At 37.3% G+C, this 21071-nt stretch overlaps 2 protein-coding genes across 5 annotated transcripts; both read right to left on the reverse strand.

Annotated features, from left to right (window-relative positions):
• Positions 1-1016: 1016 nt before the first annotated feature.
• Positions 1017-10698, reverse strand: LOC147538674 (synaptotagmin-2-like). 4 transcript variants are annotated; one of them, XM_086641453.1, is made up of 13 exons: positions 9814-10698; positions 9539-9716; positions 9283-9381; positions 9157-9179; positions 8947-9070; positions 8222-8340; positions 7990-8091; positions 7581-7655; positions 3076-3152; positions 2740-2986; positions 2306-2656; positions 1710-1841; positions 1017-1337 (listed from the first exon to the last, which is right to left on the reverse strand). In XM_086641453.1, the coding sequence occupies exons 4-13, from the start codon at positions 9175-9177 to the stop codon at positions 1206-1208; spliced, it is 1380 nt and encodes a 459-aa protein (XP_086497579.1). In that variant the 5' UTR covers positions 9178-9179; positions 9283-9381; positions 9539-9716; positions 9814-10698; the 3' UTR covers positions 1017-1205. The 4 variants fall into 4 exon arrangements, with proteins under 4 accessions (XP_086497579.1, XP_086497575.1, XP_086497577.1 ...); XM_086641449.1 differs by having other exon boundaries at positions 9157-9207; XM_086641451.1 differs by having other exon boundaries at positions 9259-9381.
• A 3146-nt stretch (positions 10699-13844) lies between these two features.
• Positions 13845-18890, reverse strand: LOC147538675 (beta-galactosidase 11-like). The gene is made up of 18 exons (XM_086643682.1): positions 18495-18890; positions 18274-18369; positions 18038-18150; positions 17878-17944; positions 17680-17772; positions 17445-17588; positions 17221-17315; positions 16978-17083; positions 16798-16882; positions 16588-16709; positions 16223-16390; positions 15929-16110; positions 15727-15836; positions 15459-15568; positions 15261-15368; positions 15068-15172; positions 14473-14964; positions 13845-14114 (listed from the first exon to the last, which is right to left on the reverse strand). The coding sequence occupies exons 1-18, from the start codon at positions 18675-18677 to the stop codon at positions 13974-13976; spliced, it is 2520 nt and encodes an 839-aa protein (XP_086499808.1). The 5' UTR covers positions 18678-18890; the 3' UTR covers positions 13845-13973.
• Positions 18891-21071: the final 2181 nt, after the last annotated feature.

Here is a 21071-nt window from a genome sequence, read left to right on the forward strand (position 1 = left end):
CAAACATGTTACATGTTAATGGTTGCTGCCTAAGGTTTGAATTGACATTCAGATGGTTGTTTAACATCTCACGAATCTCCTCCACGAGGTGATTCATCTGATGATTCATATGATGCTCCATTCTGTCTAGTGCTCCCATACAACATCGATACCTCGGTCTTCGTCGATTGTTGTGTTCTTAGTCCCGCCTTGTGCTATTGATCTAGGAGAAACCTTCCTCTTGATACTAATTGACATAACGAAAAACTCATAAAAGCGTTTAGATCTCTGTTGTAAGACTTACGGAATCCGAAACTCACAAGAGTGCAAAAAAAATACTTAATTTTATTGATAAAGCTGAATTCAAACTGAATGACTTAAACTATTACTGCATTCCCTTTATATAGCAATAGGGTTTCCTTAACTTAATCCGGCTCTAATTACTTCTAAATAAATAAAATATTAGAATCTTTTAAAAAGTTTCCTAAAAATATAAAAATATTAAGAAAGATAATTTTCTACTAATCATAAAAATCCTTGACTCGATGAGTCACACGTGTAAAAAAAATACTAAGATAATGTATTTTTTTTTTGTTGAAATAAAGATAATGTTGTTAACAGTTGGGATAATATTTAGTTTAACCACATCTTTATAGTTTATAAACTATAATTTTCGGATTGTGAGTGTGAAGTAGTTCTACGAAGGTATGAGTTTCTTTCTATGTCATAGGAGTGTGAAGTAGTTCGATGAACGTGTAAATTTCTTTCTATGTCGTAAACATCATCTGTAAATCTAAACAGTACAATCTTCACAAACTACCAACTTTTCTTTAGTTCTCAATATGTATAGTTTCCCAAGATCCAATTTTCTCCCCTTTTAAGTCTCCACATTTTTCTCCGGACTCCAAAATTACATCGCTATTTCTAGTCTTTGTACTTGTATCCAGCATTCTGTTTTGTACACCAAAAACAAGCATGCCTCGCATGAAAGAACTAGTGAAAGAATTAGGTTTCTGTTTCTGAAGAATTAAGAAATCGAGATGTAATCATCATTTACTTTTAAATGAAAGAATTTGAATACACTGTCTGTAAAATGTTAAACATGCAAGATAGGACTCTTTACATGGTTCCTGAATGCTATTCAGGAAGCCCTGAATATAAATTTAAGAACAAACGCAGTGTTTCGTTTTGCTCTCAATGGTGTAAAATAGAGAGGAGGAATGTCCTCAAGAGAATATTCTCCACTGCAGTTCAAGTTGAATCTTTCCATTTTTCGAGCCAATGAGATGATACTTCTGATTGATTCGTTTGTTGTTCATAACATCTATAAGGTTGATATTAACATAACCCAGAATTTCCTGATTCAAAAAAAAGTTTTATCACTAGCTGAAGGAGGCGAAAAACAAAAAAAAAACAGGTACAAATTTATCATAAATTTAAATGGAAGGACGATGATTATAACAAGGACAAAACTCAATGAATGAATAAGCGAGCACCATCTGAACCTGATATATAGAGCCGGGTATTATAGATTAACAGTGGAAATAGCAAACAAAGTGAAGTAATGATATTAATGATATATAATATATATGTATATATGTAAATTTGTCTAAAGGTCCAAACATCTAAATTTCGGTTTCACCACCCAGAAAGTTGGTAAGTCAGAAAAACAGAGCTGCAAAATATAAATTAGAGCCTTTTATCGAGTAGGGGCGTCAAAGGTGGTGTACCTTTGGGTGCAGTAGCCCTAGCCCTGATGGCAAGCTGACTACTTTCAGTTGCATGCTATCATTCTTGGGAGATTCGTCTAGCAAAAAAATGAATTTCTCTTCCCATCTCGGATTTCTGTTTCTCCTTACATGCTGTGACAATGCAATACATGACATAATAAAAACTTTGTAGTTATCCATCTTAAGCAAAGAAGATCAAGACATTTTACACATACTACATTGTCAAGGTTTTTGGTAGTAATTTTGACCTTGTAACATGGATGCTACTTTTTGGTATTTTTGTCGTGTCAAAATCTAACAAATACTAGTGTTGGATACTCAGACACCAATTTCCTGTATCATTTTGGGTTTATGAACAACTTTACTCTCTTTTTACTGAAACAACAAGATTTGAACTCTACTCTTTGCAGTGTAGTGACACACATTTTATCATCCAACTAAAGTGTGCTCACGTCTCGACAGCTTTACTTGTGTCCATGTTAGATAGGATTTAAGATATGAGTTTTTGAGGAAATCTTTTGTTTTTTCTCCGAGGAATGAATTCATTGTCATGATACACAATTTCCCCAAGTTTGAGTTTTTTTAGGAAATCATACCTTTGTTTTTCTCTCCTTGCCTCTAAAAAGAATTATCACATATGGGTTCGTGTGATGTTTTCCTTCAACATCTTCAGCTGCATGAACTATAACTACAAGCAAACCCCCAGAAGAGGGTGGTCCTTCTGTAACCTTTTCAACCTTGTTCGAGTCTTTTAAATCTTTTGGTATATCTTCTTCCTTAAACGGCTTGTATGTTACTTCAATAACTATCTGTCCACGAAATTTCTCATTTTGAACATCGTTAACATCCATGCTGTTTAGTAAATCCAGAATCATAACTTCTGGCTCATCAGGGGTGAAATGTTTCACTGGAATGACACTCATTCCGATCTTCTCATGTTTCCAGACCTGCAAAAAGTAAAAAGTCATATCCTACAACACCCATTTGAAAGCGAAAACAGAATATTAAAGAACAGATATGGAAACCATGCCTGTTTCCAGTTAAAAATGTTAATATTCAGATTCTGAGACTCGGGATCTTTAACAATCAGATAAAATTTCTCATTCCATTCAGGGTTCAAGTTCTTGTACTTGACAGTTGTTTTTTTTGATATAACTTTATCTCCAGTAAACATTAGTTTCACATAGGGATTTGGTAATCCCAAAAAATCCTTCTTTTTTAGCTTAATTGCACGGACAACCGTTACATGAAGAATTCCAACTGGACTCCTCTGGGCCCTAAATTTTTCATGTCAAACTTCGTCAATCGTAAAATAACAACTTGAAAACAAAATAATGAAATTCAGAAACAAAGCAACGAAACCAACATTGCTGGGTTGAGGATTTCCACTTCCAATGTTTTAGGCCAGATGTACATATTTGCAACCTGATTTTGGAAAAGCTCCTGTTTACAGAAATTAACCAAGAGATTAAAAATTGAGAAAAATAAATTAACAAAAATTCTTAAAAGGGAGATGTTTTGCCCTCTAGAGTCCAGATACACACTAGACATAGTCATCTCCAAGTTAATGTGGACCGAGCTCTGAACCAGTTCATATAGAATAATGTTTTTTTCTTACAATGACAGGATTATGTTAAATGGACCAAATGCAAAGAATGGTTACTGGAATGATAGCTTATTCGTCACATGAAGAACACACCCAAAACACATGATAATTTTAACTCTTATGTCACATTTGGCGCGTGAATGGAACGCAATTACCAGGAATCACGTTAGCAAATAGTGTGCCTTCCAAGCGGAATAAGATTCCCCTAAAAGGGCGAACTCCAAATCAAGGGGGGTTGGCAGGTTTGCGATTCCCTGGAACTGTTGGTTAAACAACCTACAGATGAAAGCAATATCTACCAATCATATTGCTGATTAATCCAAACAGTACCGTAAGATATTGAGATACCTATGAACCACACCACAGGATTGTTTTTCCTTATCTCGCATTTCTTCACCACTAGCCAAACATGAACTTAAGATCTTTGTATCTATGACCTAGTGACCTACACATAAATATTAGAAAATGATGGCTTCTATTGTATACATGTGCTCCTAAAAGATTCTTAAGTTTCTCTTTTCCAAATATACTAACCAGCAGCGAATAAAATTAATTCCCATATGACCTTCTCCATTGGGGATCCTCCCATGCATTTCCAGTTGAGGAAGTTATCTGTTATTTGTTCTGCAGGTACCTAGTAATAGTTTGGTAGAGTCCGAAAGTAACGCCAAGTAGCGAAAGAAAACTCGTACATTAAGAGAACAGGCCCCGCTGTTTCACTTGCTTGTCTGCAGATCGGGCATCTGTTAATTGAAGTGAAATCCATCCTTTGAAATCTATAATGCGTATGGTACTATGGTGTTTCCCTCGACAAGACTCCCAAACAAAGAAAATGATTTTAACAGCAATATTTGCCTTCCATAGATCTTTGATATCAAATGTCTCCACCTATTCTTCTCTGATACCACTGTAAAATGAGTTGACTATGAAATCCACTTCCTCCTCTAGCAACCATGTTCTTCTACCAGTTTAGTTTCCCCTTCTTGCATGTTCGTTTATCTTCGATAATTGAGCTAAAAGCCTATGTGCTTCCCAATCAAACAGAACCAGTGTACTTCCATAGTCCCATGAAAACCCCTTGTGTTCCTACTGCGTGCATCTCTCCAATTAATGCATCTTTCTTTATAAAAACCGTGCGTGATGCCTGGAAAGATGACATTACTGGTCCTACCTCGCACCATTTGTCCTCTCGGAATCTAATAGTGTCTAGTGGTGTGAGTTGTGAAGGATATATTCCCTCGGTCTGAAGGAATGGTATCCTTCCGAAGGAATGTCCTTCGACCAAGATGTCAATGCGTACGATTTGGCGAATAGGATCTTGATGACCTTACTCGGAAGATCATTTAGTCCGGTCGAATTAGGGGTCGTAATGCTTAGCTAGAAGCCGCTTACGATCGTCGGATCACTTCGGTAATCCGCTCCTAACATAGACCGGATCCTACAAGGGTTACACATAAGAGTGATGGTTTGAACGGAGAGAATTGACTAGTGGGAGATTGGAAAATAGGTGGATTGGATCCATTATCGGTAAGTCCAATTAGTTCGGAGGAGTCTGAACACAGACACACACACATCCGGGCCCGAGAGGGAGGCCCGGGAAGGCTTTAAGGGGGCCGGCCCTGTGATGGCCGACCTAAGCAAGGGGCCAACCATCTCATGGCCGATTGGAGCTTATGTGGGCCGGCCAAGGAAGCCCATAAAGGGGCTATGTTGGCCGGCCACACTAAGGTTAACCCCGAGGTTACCTGGAACGCGGTACGTTCCGGTACGTGGTACGGGTACGCGGTACGTTAGGTTGAAAGTATTCGGTACGCTGGGGTATACTTTTTCGGTACGCTTTTTCGCTACACAATTCGTTAGGGTACGTTATTTCGGTACGCTATGTCCTCGATAATTTGGAAAGTTTCCCATGAAGTTACTTTTCTTTTTGGGGAAACTTCCCAATGTTTTACAACTTCCAATAAGAGATAGAGAGAGAAAGATCTTTTATCTTTTATTCTAATTTATTGCCTAGACTTTTCTGATTGAAAGATTTTTAAACTTTTCTAGTTAGAAGATTTTTAAACATCTAATGGTAAAAAAAATCTAATCTCTTTAATCTGACTGTGAGAAAAACCTTTTACTCCATATTATAAAACTAAACCCTAAAAACTTTTCTTAAAACCTAAAGTCAGAGAAAGCATCTTCCTTCCTCGAGTGAAATTTTTTTCTTAAAAACCCTATAACCAAAGCCTAATCTCAGAGACGGCTATGAAGTCTGAAAATCGCCATCTAACTGAGAACATACAGACAATGAATCATGGCGAGACTAAAAGAAGATCTAAAACGAAAAAAAAACAGTTTTTTCTATTTTTTTTTTTAAACTACTATATTTTTTATCTTTTCCATCATCTTCTTCAATGAATCGGTTCGTTGATACCAGCGATCTGGTACGCGAACGCACCTTAAAAGGGTACGCGCGAACCAGATCGCGGTACGTCACTCATCCTAGCGAATCTGGTAACCTTGGTTAACCCTAAAAGGGTATTTTGGTAAATACCTCCTAATTAGGTCTTTATGAATCCAATTTTGGGTCAGACTCTTATAATTGGGATTTCCATATAAGGACCAAATTAGACAAACTAAAAGCGGAGCAAGACAATTCAATTGAAGGGAATTGAAATCACTTTTTCTCAGAGAGAGAGAAACAGAGTTTCTCTTAATTATCTAGTCAAGAAGAAGGAGTTCTTCATCTCAACCTTCAAGAAGGTCCTAGCTGACTCGGAGGAGGGAGTTCAAGTCATACACTCGGTGTCTCAAGGACAGGAGCTACTCTTGGAGCTCTTATCTTCCGAATACTGGTCGGGATTTAGTTCGTGGGAAAGCGATTAAGGCAATCGTCTTTACTTTCTAGTTCATTGATATGTTCGTGTATAGATCCTGGAAAAACCTAGTGTTTAGACATTAGAATGCGGACTAATGTCTGAGATCCCGCTTACAACACTATGAGACATGTTAGGTAGTAACATTATTGTAGTCTTAGAGACACATAGATAAGTATAAAACCCAACAAGTTGGGTTGTCCCGGCTTGCTCCAGCAAAGAAACGGCACGACACGGACTGTGACGTGCAGTTCCTAGAAATTCCAGGAACTAGGCCTGGCTGCACCAAACCCGGGAGAAGGTACGGGACTGGAACGGCATGCTTCTCTCCCGTCAGACGGGGCCCAACAGGTCTGACTGGCCCGTCAAAAAGAAAAGGTCGGAACCTGCTACAGTGTTGTCCTTGGTGTGGGCATGTTGTGTTTGGCACACAATGTCCACAAAGCATGCTGATGGCCCGTCACATTTTCACACCACTATGTCCTCTCTACCTGGTTTGTGTATGGCATAGTAAAGCAAGTCTTATTTCACATATACTACTCCAAAGTCCAAACTGCACTATGTCTTGGAACCCATTCTAACTCTCTTTCCCTATATTTGCCTACACTTTCCTCCACAAACTGTCTCTCGTCTTACCAAATCTCCACAACCGCTTCTCGGCCACCACTTCTCGATTAGGACTTTGTTCATCGTCCTTACTTTACGGATCCCCAGGCCTCCTTCATCCTTTGGACCGCAGATTGTGCCCCGCTTTACATTGTGCATCTTCTCTTTCTTGATGTCAATCCCCGAAGAATATCTATGATAAGCTTTTTTTATCTCCTCTACCACAACGGAATAGAGAAAAGCAAGCGATAAATGATTAAAACATGTCCGCGAGACACATTGGCACCAGTGTCCATCTTCCTGGTTCAAATAAGAAACAACTTTCCATTTGTTCCGTCTCTTTTTAATACTCTCCACAACGACTTCCTATGTGGATGGTAGACTACCCCCCCTTGCATCCAAAGATGTAGCAGAACTTCTGTCTCGATTCCATTCCCCATCCGAGAGAGGCAAGGACTATGCTCTCAGGGAAGTTTAATTTCAGCTCTATACTATCTTCAAAGGTTCACAATAATCCTCATCAGTGGGCTAATAGAACAACTTCCTGAGATCATCCATACAACGTAATTTTTCTTTCAAAGAAACTGACACCTCAAAATTTCTTAACCTTGAAGTACATAAACGACAATCAAGAAAGTAACTCTTTACCTAAGTTCACCCATATTCTCCTGCATGAACTGAAGATGTTTTCATAGAGGAAACATCAACCGACCCATTCTTCTTCATAACCAAGACAAAATAGCGCGATCGTCGTAAATAGCGAAAAGGAAAAAAAAAAAAAAAAAGAGAGATGTTTACCTGGACAAGTCTATATAGACTAGGTATTGCCATAATATCTGCCCCTAGCAGCTTCAGTCCGAAGTCAACATGTGGCTGCAAGATTAAGTTCATATATAAACAATAGAATACTCTGACCCAATACTTGCCCCATCAAGACACAAACTCAGATGTACTACTTCTTAAAAGGCCAAAACAACACTTGAACATACATTTAATACATATATATATAGGGAAATGATAGAGTGACTTAGAAATTGGTACTCAGAGGGTGACATATTTCCTCATTTAGAAACATAAGCGGTCCCCACCGTAGTCAAACTTTGAGAAAATCTTGTCTTTTAGTGATTCCACATCAGCTGGGCATTAAAATGCCCAAAAAATTGGGCACTCTAGCATCTCCCATATATATATATGCATAGTTTCTCACCTTGTCCATGAGAGATACAAAAATTTTAGGGAAGCATGGAAAAGTTGGAACCAGTGGCTTTAATGTAATTCTTAATGGAGCAAAGAACTGCAAATCCACCACCTGAAATTTCCTAGCAAAACAAGTAACCATTATTAAACAGAAAACCGAATTCAAGGAATAGAACTATTTTGGAGACATAAGTAAATCAGATTTATTCATTAGATTTCCAAACGACTCTTATTGCAAATACCTGCACAGTTCCTTTCAACCCAAATGACTTAACCACAACGGTTACATTAGGATTCCCCGCCCATTTCAAGTATGGTTCCATAATAAACTCGTTTTCATCAGTAATGTAGACTTTCATGCCTGACATTTGTTAACAGTATCAAAAGTCAAAGGAGCATTTCCACTAGTAATTAAATTATTACACGTACAAATTATAAAAAAAATAACGAAAGTTTAATTCTTCACTAGTAAAAGAGCACTAGCAATGTCCATACAAACTAAAATACCCTGTAAATGTTTGTCTATTGGAGCCGGAGTCAAGGACTAGGATTAGGCTACGAAACATAATCAATCTTCATGTATTAGTCTCTTCTTATCCAAATTGATAGTGTAAGGCTATTTCAAGTATTTATAGGTTGGATCCCACGAGGTGGGCTTCTTAGTTTAAACTTTAACATATGACCATGTTTCAGTTTGACTCATTCCTCTCTTTCTGCCCATACTTCCGACCCTCTCATAAGCAGAGATAGCGATAACTATTCCTATTAGAGGCATAGAGTAATCTTGTGGCGAAAGCTATAACTTTTTATGATACTATAGAAATAACTTCGACACCCAATGAACTAGTTGCAGACTGCTGGCCTGATATAGTTGAGAACTGTTCACCAACTTAGTGGCTCATGTTTGCATGGACATGGTAAGGAGAAACATAAAAATATAAATACAAAAAATTACAACACTACTAACCTTGAAAAATTGGTGGTAGAGAACCTAAGGTAAGTGTTTCGAATTGAACTGACTTGATTTTATATTTACGAATTTGCTCAGCTATGATGGGCTCTACAATGGTCTTTGCCGTTTTGCAAACTGCCTAGATAAGAAAAATCGAATATTAAAACACAAACAAAATTACAAGCATAATACAAGATATGATCATGGTTTTACACAAGAATATACCTTCTCCAAATAAGGCCACATAGCTGCAATAGAACTGTTTAGCCAATCAACCTTCAAAATAACAGACTATCAGAAATTGAAAGAAATAACTCTAACCCATACCCAAGAAAGATAATAAGAACATACACGATCGTAATCTGGATTTTTCACCCAAAGAGGTAACTCATGTAGTAATCTCTGCAAGGATTTCAAGTCTTGCTCGACCAGTGGACGAATTATAGGATCCTGAAGAGTCAACATAGAAAGGCAAAGAGTAAGATAGTAAATGATGGGAATTCAAACCCTTAATCCTCATAAAAGAAAATTCATAAATTATTGTTGTGCAAAACTACATCAATAATTCTAATTCTTTCAGATACAGAGAAGGGATAGAGAAACCAACCTTAACATCAGTGGGTTGAAAATAGAAAAATAAGTAATACCCAATTACTAATCCAATTAAAACCCCAATCCCAAATCCACAAAACCCCATTATAAAACTCAATATCCCCATTCCATATCCCATGAAAAATACCCAAGTCTCCATATGAAATTATCAGCTTGCTCAAGCATCAAAAACCCTAAAAACCAGAAAAAAAAAAAACAATGAAGTTAAGTCAAAACTTTATCATTCACTACCCTTAATCACTACTAGGAAAGAACATTTGCTTATATTACCTGAGCTAATCTTTTCATTCAATGATTCAAATATGATGATCTCATACGCTTGATTTTGGAAATTTTGTTGTAATTGTTGGGGGTTTAGAAGGATGATGATCAACCAACAATGGAAGTAAAGAGGATTGAACTTCATCATTAAGAAAGAAGTAATCATAAAAAAAAACCACCGTTGACCCATCACAAAATCAACAATATATCAATCTTAATAAACTAATCCAGGAAGAATGATCAACAACATGTGGGTAGTTCATGCATTAGTTTAATTCATCAAATGGAAATGGGTATCCAGGATTAGCTCCTGGTAATTTAGATTTACCCAATGCCATGACCGGTGCTAATTCCCTCTGATGGGGGTGAACACCGGCAAACTAAATACCGTATTTTGTTTTGAAACTAACAAGTTGGAGGGGTTCATCGAATATCCACCGGGAGGGAAGTGTTCACAACTCACCAAGTCTTCACGACTCTGTGAATGGATAAACGAACACAACCTAAACTACAACCACGCCAACGGCCAATTACATCAGGGAGGATTAGGAAGTGTTGTAGGAACGGGTGGCTAGAGTGGAGACAATGTCAGTAAGTTGGAGTTTTTTTTGTTGTTGTTGAAGAGAGCCACTACAAAACCCTGCTAAACTGATTGGAGGAAAGCCTGTTTGGTGTGCTAAATTCGTTTTTTTTTTCCGGTGACGTATCGCCTATTTTGCTAAGGAGTCCGCCTGCCCGTTCACCATTTGTGGGATGTAGGAAAAGATAGTGTTGGTGAATTGCAAGGCTAGTCGTTGAATTTCTTCCGTATGACTGATGGATTGCCGATTATGTTTCTGTTAGGGTATTGAAGGTGATTAACAATGTTGAGGTTATCACTTTCAATGTGAAGATAAATGATTTGTTGCTCTACAGCCCATCTAATAGCACACAAGATAGCCTGACATTCACATTCTTCTGGATTCCGCCGTTCTAGTTTATTAGAGCTACTATGAAGTTCGCTTGAGCGTCGTGGAGTATGCAACCTATGCCTGGTATTTCCGTCAAACCCTTCAATGAAGCATCCATATTTATTTTTAGATATGGTGGTGTTGGGGGGAGGGGGTTCCATCTTTGTTGTTGTTTGTTGTCTTTCTTTTTGTTTCTTGTCTGTTGTCTGGTAGGAGTGGCTTTGATTCGGTTTATGTGTTGGGGATTGTATCTGCGCATTAAAGCATTTCTTGCATTGTGCCTTCCATATGAACCATAAAATTTTAGCATACAAGTCACCAATGTTAGTATTCGTATCTTTCCATTGTAGAATCCAATCGATAACAGAGTTTATATTTTCCGTTCTGACATTAAAATAAAATCATATAGACCTAGAGTAATAGCAATGTAAGAGAACATAGTCAAGCATTTCGGTGTTATTACAATATGTGCAATTACAATCATTACCAATGTATTTGCCAATTTGTTTTTGACAGGTAAGCTGTTGGTACAACATTTCTATTTAAATAGTTTAATCCTTGGGATAGTATTTATGTTCCAGATGAAATACCAGTCTATCTGATTGTTTTGTTTGGGGTTTGTGTTTCTCTGAGATGACGGTACATAAAGCTAATAGTGTAGTTACCTGATTGAGTAAGCGGCCATCTGACAGTGTCTTCTCCATGACCCTGCAAGTTAATACTTAAGATAGCTTCCTAATATTAGTGGGAAAAGAAGCATCAATAAGGGTCGTATCCCACTCGTTATTATGGATGGGTTGAGCAACCCAGACAAGGTTCGCGTTCATAGGATTAGGAAGCGGTGGTGGGTGCTCTGGGACCCAATAATCCTGCCAGATATTGCCATGGGTGCCTTTGTGAACTTCCCAGAAGATTAAACCGTGAACTTGATTGGTCAATGTGTTTGTGGATAGATTTCCAAAGCCAGAAGTGGGCTTGCTTAGATGGGCTAGGATTGGTGATGTTTGGGAAGTATTTTGCTTTGAGCAATTTGACCTAAAGAGCTTGTGGGTTTTTGCTCATACGCCAGGCCAGTTTGCTAAGGAAGGCTTGGTTATCGAGGTGATGACGGAAGCCAAGGTCTCCGAGTTTGCGGGGGAGGCATATAGAGGACCATTTGACGGTGTGGATGGTTTTGGATTTTCCCCACCAAAAGGACCTCTGACGGGTCTTAATGCGTGTACTTATGCCTTTTGGAAGGGCAAAGCATCGCATCTGGTATCGGAGAACGGACTCTAATATTGTGGAGATGACAACAGAGCGACAACTTGGGATAGGAGGGTGGAGTGCCATTTGGACAACTTGGTTCAGGATGGTGGAGAAGGCTTGTGTCTTCCTGGCGCTTATGAAAAGGTTGGTGCCCAGGTACTTATCGCGAGTTGAAGATTGACGGACTTTGAGGTTACAAATGATCATACGTTTAAGTTTGGTCACCATTGTCACTCAAGCTCTACGTCATTTTTATGTTGAAAACACTTTCATATTGTGCCTTGTAAATTAAAATCTAAAAATCATGGTGATCAGCGGAAAATCTTTCGTATAGATATGTTTTTTTATTTGAAATGGTCAGCGGGTTAGGGCCCGACCCTTACAAAGAATTTAACAAATAAAAAAAAACATTAACGAAGTAGTCTAATAAATTGAAAGCAAATAGACTAGACATTAAGAACTCTCCTAAGTATACCGAACTCTAATTACACCTCGTTTGTCTTCCCTCACAATTTTGATTAGGTCCTCTGGGAAATCTACCGGTAGCATTTCAGATGTACCCATATGTTGCTGCATCTTTGAAAGGTAGTCTGCGGGTTGATTCAATAATGTTGCAATTTTCGAATTGTGCCCATAACTCTTTAATTTCACGAACCAATCGTAAAGCTTGCTATGGGGGCTGATTAGATATAGTAGTCAAAATACCGACTGTAAGAGAGGAATCGGTTGCTACCATTACTCGACGTCGTTCATACGTAATTGCTAGTTGGAGGCCGAATTTTACTCCTTGTAGCTCATGGGTAAGGATTGAGACCCGATCTACCATGGCTGCTGCAGCGACAATTGGCTCTCCAGATGAGTCTCGAAGAATCGCTCCAATGCCCCCTTTAGTAGCATCAAATGCCCCGTCAGTGTTAATAAGTACTTGGTCTCTATAGCTGAGCTTTGCCACTTGCAGGTTTTGGGTACCCTTAAAATGAGCTGGCTATCCAAGTTCCATCTAGCTAAGACCTGTCAAGCCTCTCCTGACGAGGTGGGTTTTTTGTTTCAATGCTGTAACTTTAATCTTGATTTCACTAACCACCTGCCGTAAAACTACCTGTGTAGAGCGTTGTTCTCCTTGAAAAACCCGTCAATTTCTTTCGGCCCCGACATGATAGATGTATGCTGAGAATACCAACACACCCGTTTGGCCCAGCAGTGTAGATCCATGGAAATTTTGAACACACCATTCAATCTCTTCATGCCAGACTCCGCTGTGATTTCGCTAATTTCCGAGCATGTCAAGCAGGTCTGTCCAGACCTTTAAAGAGTAATTACATTGAAATAGCAGGTGCTCATCAGTTTCAGGGGCCGTTTGACAGAGAGGACAGACCTCATCGACCTCGAGACCCCACATTCGTAGTTTGACTTTGGTTTTCAGCCCTCTTGAGTGAAATCCAGGCTATGAAGGAGTGCTTTGGGATGGCTTCTATACCCCTACAATCTTCACATTAGTATTTTGGTTTTCAGCCCTCTTTCATATAGATATGTTGTTAGTAGTTATGAGAATTATTAGTTTAAACACACCTCTACAATCTTCACATTAGATTTATTTTGTAGTTTGATCTTCAAGAAAGCAAAAGAAAAGGAAGCTTATGTTCTTGACCGTTTAAAGAACAACTAGAGAACACTTCACAACTTTCATCAAATCAAGAACTTCTTAATTCTTATTCTATAATATAATCAAACATCTAGAAGTAGTTGTAAGTTAGGAAGGTATAATTCTTAAAAGTATAAAGATAAATACAATCCCAAACTTGTTTCTTGATTCTAAACAAGAATCATATAATCTCTTAATAGTTTATGATGAATTATATAAAAACTTTGTATTGAATAAAAAAACAATAACTTGAAATGAATATTGTTACATCTCTTTTGAGTACATTTTAAATCTAGTTCATGATAATAATTTGTTAATAATTATTCATTTCACTGGTTATTCTTGGTACTAACGGAACATGTAACTTGAACAGCTAGTGTCTTTGAGAATTCAGGACATGGCTCTTTCTCTCCCTTGTTGAATACTTCATTGTCTACTGGAATCCAACATTCTGTCTTCCCCAAGCAGTTCTGCTCAAATTCAATGACAAAAATAGATCAAAATACAATATATTTGTCTAACACTCTAACTGCAGATATATATTTGGAAATTTTATAGGCTCCTCCAACTTTGCTACAGGCACTCTTCTGAGCACCTTTGACTTGAGGTCATAGGCACCATCAAGCACTTTTTACTTCGGGTTAAAGAGGCACCCCCTAATCGCTTTTGAGATGGGGCACTAGTGAGGCGTCTAGGCCCACTTTACCAGACGAAGTGGAGGCTCTGTCCAAGTTAACAAATTACGGAGCCTGGAGTTTGAAGTTAAAAGCATTACAGGTGTCTATAGCAAAATAAGGGTTGTTTATATATATATTTGATGTTTCTTACCCGTTCGACGACCTTCTGGGATGAAGGTGATGTGCAATTACCCATAGTAAGCATACCACAAACACCAGTAGGGTTGCCAAAGCTTGCAAAATCTACACTAGTTATAACTTTGTAGTTAGGACAATGAAGATGGGCTTTCGGTTTCATATCGTCTACTACTGCCCGAAGGGTAGTATCTTTTCTTTCCCATGATTTCACATGTGGGGGATGATATTCAGTGACCATACTACAGATAGTATCTCTTCGAACACCTAAGATTGAAATACCATCTGGATTTCCTCCTTCTTCTTCAAATAGAACTAAGAGGTTGTCAGTTGGTTTTATATAAGCTCTTGGAATATGATATTCTGCTTGAGTGGGCCTTCCTAGAGGAGAAACATAGGAAACCCAATATCGTCCGATACAACGTCCATTTACCCATGCCATTCCTTTCGACATGGTCGATAGATCCACAACAACTGGACCGTCTCCTTCAGGCTCATCGAAGTATGTCTGAGACAAGATCGGAAAAACACATTAGTTTTCGCCGGGTTAAGGAATTCTGGATATAATCTTTAGGTTAGTAAGTCATCTGGTTTTGGGTTTCAGGCAATACCTTGTACCAAGTAAGACTTGGGCCTTGACCCTTAGCACTAGTCCATTCGACTCTGTGAGATCCACCCTGTGTATAGTATCGGATCTTTTCGCCTTCTAAACCAGCCTGTTCATGTTTTATAAGTTAGAAAGATCAAAATCTTTATTGGGTCCAGAAATCGAGCAGATATTCTGCACAAGAATGTTAACTATACCTTGTGAGACCAGCCATTTGATGATAGGTCAAGTGTTCCAGTGTTCAAACCTTGGATAGACACATCATGAACACCTAACATACGTCGTTCAAGATATGAACCACTATCCTACATAAGAAAAGAGAGATTTATATATGAGTTTCTGAACTATTGACGAACGCAAAGAGATGAGAAGGTTTGAAAATTTTGGTTTTTTACCGGAAGCCCAACTGACATGCATAGTATGCTTATTTCGTTGACTCCTGCCTTCAAGCTTATGGCTTTTCGGAAACTAAATGACTTATCTATCTTGTTTCCATGCCCCGCTCCTGAAATACATAACTCACACTTAGTGAAACCATACACACACAAACGCACACACACACACACACACACACACACACACACACACACACACAATGTATATATATATATATATATATATATATAGAAAAGAAAACGATAGTATAGCTTATAAGAGCATAACCTATATATTCTCCATTGACAAACGTGAGCATAGCATGACCCAAATTTGCAACTTGGATGACAGGGAGAATATCTTTTCGCTTAGGTAAATCGCCTTCACTTATTTCGATCCTGCAAAAAAAGATTATCTCAATATTTCAGAGTTAAGAACAAGTTAAGAAGGTCAAATTTTTAGTAAGAAAAATAGGTTATGGGTTACATACTTTGTGGTATACCAAAGGTAGTCAGTCTTGTCCTTAGTCTGTGACAAGAGTTCTAAGGGTTCTTCCCATTTAATCGGGCATTCTTCGACAGTTGGGATCTTTTCCGCGGCCATTTCCCATTTTGATTTCCTGGTAGCTTTTTCTGATTTGTGGAATGTTCTTGCATTGTGTTGTGAAACTACCTGTTTTACGCCAAACAAAAAAAGAACGAAAGCTTGGTCATCTGACAGTGTTTGAATCGTTGAAAAACTCATATAACGAAGAATATAAGTCTTGAATGATTAAGAAGCCAACCGTTTGAGTGTTAAAGACGGCAGTTTTGCAGTCGGGGAGGATGCTAATGGAATGTGCAGGGAGATAATAATCAACACCCCTAAAAGTCGCAGTGGCAGGTTCTCTAGTACGATTGTTGCATAGAAAAGCCGCGCACATATCAGTTCCTGGAGTCTCGTAAACTCTTGCCTAGAATGTAGAGCACAAAATGTTATTGGATTTTGATTATCATTATCATAACAGTTGTACATGTATTTTATGCGAATTTTAAGTGTACAATACACTGTGGGTGGCAGGTTGTGGCGGCCTGCTCCTACCCAACCCTCTAGCCCATGTATAAATGGGCCAGCCGTTTGTACATGTAGTATCCTTATGTATTTTACTACCTCAAGTTGATCGCCCAAACTTTCAACAGAAATCTTGGTTCCGAAAAGCAAAGCCTTCTTAGCTAATCTCAAAGCAGAATGCAAGTCCCTAAGGTGACCCCATTTTGGTTCTTTCTGAAGGCCTGAACAAAACAGAACAAGTTTAACCAAATTCAGTGAGGTTTACAAACCTCTTATGTGAAAGAAGTTATCACTTTATCTATGACTTACCATATTCATCAAGAGGAGCTTCGTCATAATAACGGGTTGTAACAAACGAGGACGCTGTTCTACCATAGTTAGTTCCTCCATGATACTATAGACATAAACACGAAAGAATATCTTATTAGCACTTCAAATTTTTATCTTCCTCTTAACTGGTGTATCAAGTTGTGTGAGAGAAGTTTATACCATATAGTAATTCACAAGAGTTCCATTCTTGGAGAAGAAACGAGCAACCGAAAATGCAAGATCTTCTGCTGATCTTTGAGATGGTGGATCACCGAACACTCTATACCTGCATTATGCAACAACATAAAAGCCCATTAAGATGCATCTAGGTGATCTATTATCATGGGGAGAAAAAAAAGTTTTCTAGCTTGATTCCTTCATGTTTTTGTCGAATTTGAGTTTCCTTCGATGTAAATGACTTACTGGGCTGTCCAATTCTCTGTCCATAATGCAGGCTTGTTGGGCTTGTTTGGGCCAACAAAAGTGTCTCCACAATTCCTCCCATTACATGTATTGATCTGTTCATGACATAAAAGAGTAAGTCAACTATTTGCTTAAGTTTTTCTGATTTACACACACACACACACATATATATATATATATGCATATCATAAAATTGGAGTCAGGACGAACGGGTATTCATTTACCACTGGATCAGGAGCGTCCGTTTGCTTGCACATAACCCATGGGACTCCGGTTTTAAGCCCGACAGCCATGTTTGCAGCCCATTGAACGTATCGAGTTCCTAGTTCCTTGAATTGGGCTTCAATCATGTTATATTCATTCTCAATCTGAACCACCCGAAAACAAAATCGAAGTATAAGGAGAAAAACAAAACCAAAAACAAACCAAATATAGTCACTTAAGATGAAAAAACTAGACCTGAGTTAAAATGATTGGGCCTCCTTGAGAAGCAAATAACTTCTCATCCTTCATCTTCTGAACGATCATTTCAGCATATCTCTTCATGTATTTCTGCATATAACAAGATCTAATTTAAATGATCGATCCTAACATCTTAAATTTCATTAACATACGAAGTTTATTTTTGTTAAAATATAACCGAAGTCTTGGCTAAACCTTGAAATTTACTTCATCGGCACGGAAGGTAATGTTCTTGACTTCTCTTAGCCAATATGGAAATCCTCTGTTCATAATTATACCAAAATGAGGATAAAACCACTTTATTTGGAATCAAACATATCGAAAACAATAAGAGAATGAAGCCCGCATAGTATACCCGAAGTTCCATTCAGCCTCGATGAAGGGTCCAATCCTAAGGATTACATACATACCCTTCTCTTGAATTAGCTTGATGAACTTAACTATGTCATACTTCCCTTCAAAATCAAACTGCAATGACGATATGACCCATCGTTATATACATTATAAATCTCGGTTACTTCTTAAAATACTAGATCAAATTCTCAAAAACAAAAAACAACCATCTTTCGCAAACAATAATCTTTCCATTACCCGGCCTTCTTCGGGTTCATGGATGTTCCAAAACACATAAGTTTCAATCACATTGAGTCCTCCATGCTTCGCTTTATCGATGATTTCTGACCACATCTATATATATATATATCCAAATTGAAACAAAAGTTATTGAATTTGCGAACGAAAAATGGAACACCAACAACATAATATACATGTATCTAAAGATTAGACTAGTCTAAAATGTTTTTTTTTTTTACCTCAGGAGGACTTCTTGGGTAATGAATAGAACCAGAGAAAAAAATCTCTCTTTTTCCATGAAGTAACAATGATCTTCCATCATATGTTACAGCGTTTAAATCGAGCTTTTCATCGCTTGAAAGAACCGAAATAGTCCATAAAGAGAGAAGACTTATAAAAAGTAATCGTTTTGATATCACCATTGCTATGAAAAAAAGTAAGTTTTTGTTGATCAAACAATGGAGAGAAAAAAAAAATTGAATCTTGTTTACTATTGATTCCTTGTGTTTTACTAGGATGATCAAATAAATAAAAAAGAAACAATTTTTTAGAGAGAGATGATGGTTTTCCAATGTGGGATGTTGATATTGTTCTTCATAATAATGGCCAAGAGAAAGTTATGATAAGTTTCATGGCACCAAGCTTTAAATGAAAAGGTATGTTTATATATAAATGATTATGATTCAATATGGGAAAAACTAATTTCTTCTTGTTTTTCGTTTTGCTGTTTTTAGTTCTTGGTCCTCATTTGTTCTTCATCATTTTCTTGTATATATTTCTCTCTCCTCTTATTTCTATTTCTCTCTCTTCTCCCTCCATATATGGAGAGAAAAAAGAACCAATCGAGTTGGATGTTGTTTTCAGTTTGACTCGGAGAAAAAGAATAACTATTAACATTTCATAGAAGTCCTAAAACCCTAATAATTAAACTAAGATATTCACCTCTCTTGACATATCAATATATAGCCAAATTAACTTTCATTCTCACGCTTTATTTATCAATTGCCATAGAATAAATGTGACAAAAAAAAAAAAAAATAGAATAAATGTGACAAAGATTAAGGAGATGTATTCTGTTTTGTTTTTATTTTATTTTCTTCTTGATTTTTTCAAATTTTTCGGAATTTGTGTATGGCTCCGTTAAGACTTCTCAACTAAGACCTGCCTTTACAAGTTTGTTAAGTCGGATATAAACTTATCTAGTTCTTGCCAATTCAACTCTCAATTTCAGAAACAGAGATGAAAATCTGAATCCCATCAACGGAATCATCATTATGAACGGAAATCACAAAGAGGGTATTTCATATAAGATCAAATCATGAGCAAGAAATCAACAACAGCGAGTTCACTCAGTGATCCTTATTTCATGAGTTTGGTCTATTAATGGATGCGGTTGATTTAATATAGTTTCATCTAATTCCTTGCATTTTTAGTTTCTCTCTAATTTTTTCATGGGTGTTGAATACACATTGCTTATGATACCTTCTTCATCTCAAGTCGTGGCTGAGAATTTGGGGGCCCTGTGCGAAATTTTTTTGTGGGCCTCTCTTACAATAAAAAATTAGAAGCGGACTGAACAAAATGCAAGATAATCTGCTAGTAATAGTATAGATGAGTCCAAATGTATTTTGAAAAAAAAAAATAGTCGTATGAAAAATTTTCCGCTTTAAAATTTAATTTTATAAGAAAATCTAGTCTTAGTATCCACAATAACTTGAACAAATTTTTGCTTTATTCTAATGAAATATTAAACTTTCATGAAACGTTTGAATCTTAATATAATATCGTATAGATGGTTCAATTTGCTACTTATCAAACATGACCAGGAGCAGAACGGAGACTTTTAGCGAGCATGACTAGCTTAAAATGATTGAAAGAAAATCATTCTTTTACAACGTATAGTTAAAATCTAAGCAATTTTTGTTGAATACGATGTCTTTTGTATAATGATTTTTGCATATATATTTACATATTGTTTAGATTTCTATTTTCAAAACACTTCAAAAGTTGAAAGAATGCATCCAACGTAACAAAATAGCTAGGAATAAGTGTTATTGAGCAGAAAGAAAGTTTTGCTTACAATTGTACTCTATTTACAAAACCAAAAAAAAAAATAATGAGACATGAAGATAGTGTGATACGAACCTCTGGCACTTGCATGGACGCATACAAAGCCTATCATCCGATCTGGTAGAGTTATTATGTTTATTTAACACTTGCTATCTATATATACGTGCACTTCAGTCTGTTTTATATGAAATGGGCCCCTCGTGGTGGGAGGCCCAGTGCGGGCGCCCTGCCCGCACTGTCCTCTTTATATGTTTTATGAAATTCTAGATAAAACTAGTCTCTAAGCCATTTAATCGTTCTTTCATGTGATTAACAATTCTATACCTTTCATGGAATAAATTGAAAGAGCCTACAAAAAAATTAGGAGATAGGAAATCTACCTCTTTTCGCCTTAGATGACTTTAAGACCACAACTATGGCTTGTTCCCTCACTAGAGAACTCTATTTCCATCACTTTTCTTCTTTATTCCTCCTCCCTTCACTAAGGAGCGGCTGCACCCTCTTTCTTTTCTATAGGGTTTCCTCAAAAGTGAAGAGAAATAGGGTTTTTAAACCCACCAGTATTTCATCTACACAAAACTGACCTAGACTTTTATTATTTCCACCCAATTTGGTATATCAAGAAAATAGGGGTGTTACAGTTCCATAGGACATTTCTTACCAACTACAGTGGATGATGTGACTAAATGGACTGTTTTTGGTCGTGTCCATATTGAATACAACATCTTAAAGCCTTTACCACAAAG

The sequence above is a fragment of the Eschscholzia californica genome, unplaced genomic scaffold (genome assembly GCF_041429995.1).
Source record: "Eschscholzia californica isolate CP2 unplaced genomic scaffold, dmEscCali1.0.p SCAF_5, whole genome shotgun sequence".
Lineage (NCBI taxonomy): Eukaryota > Viridiplantae > Streptophyta > Magnoliopsida > Ranunculales > Papaveraceae > Eschscholzia > Eschscholzia californica.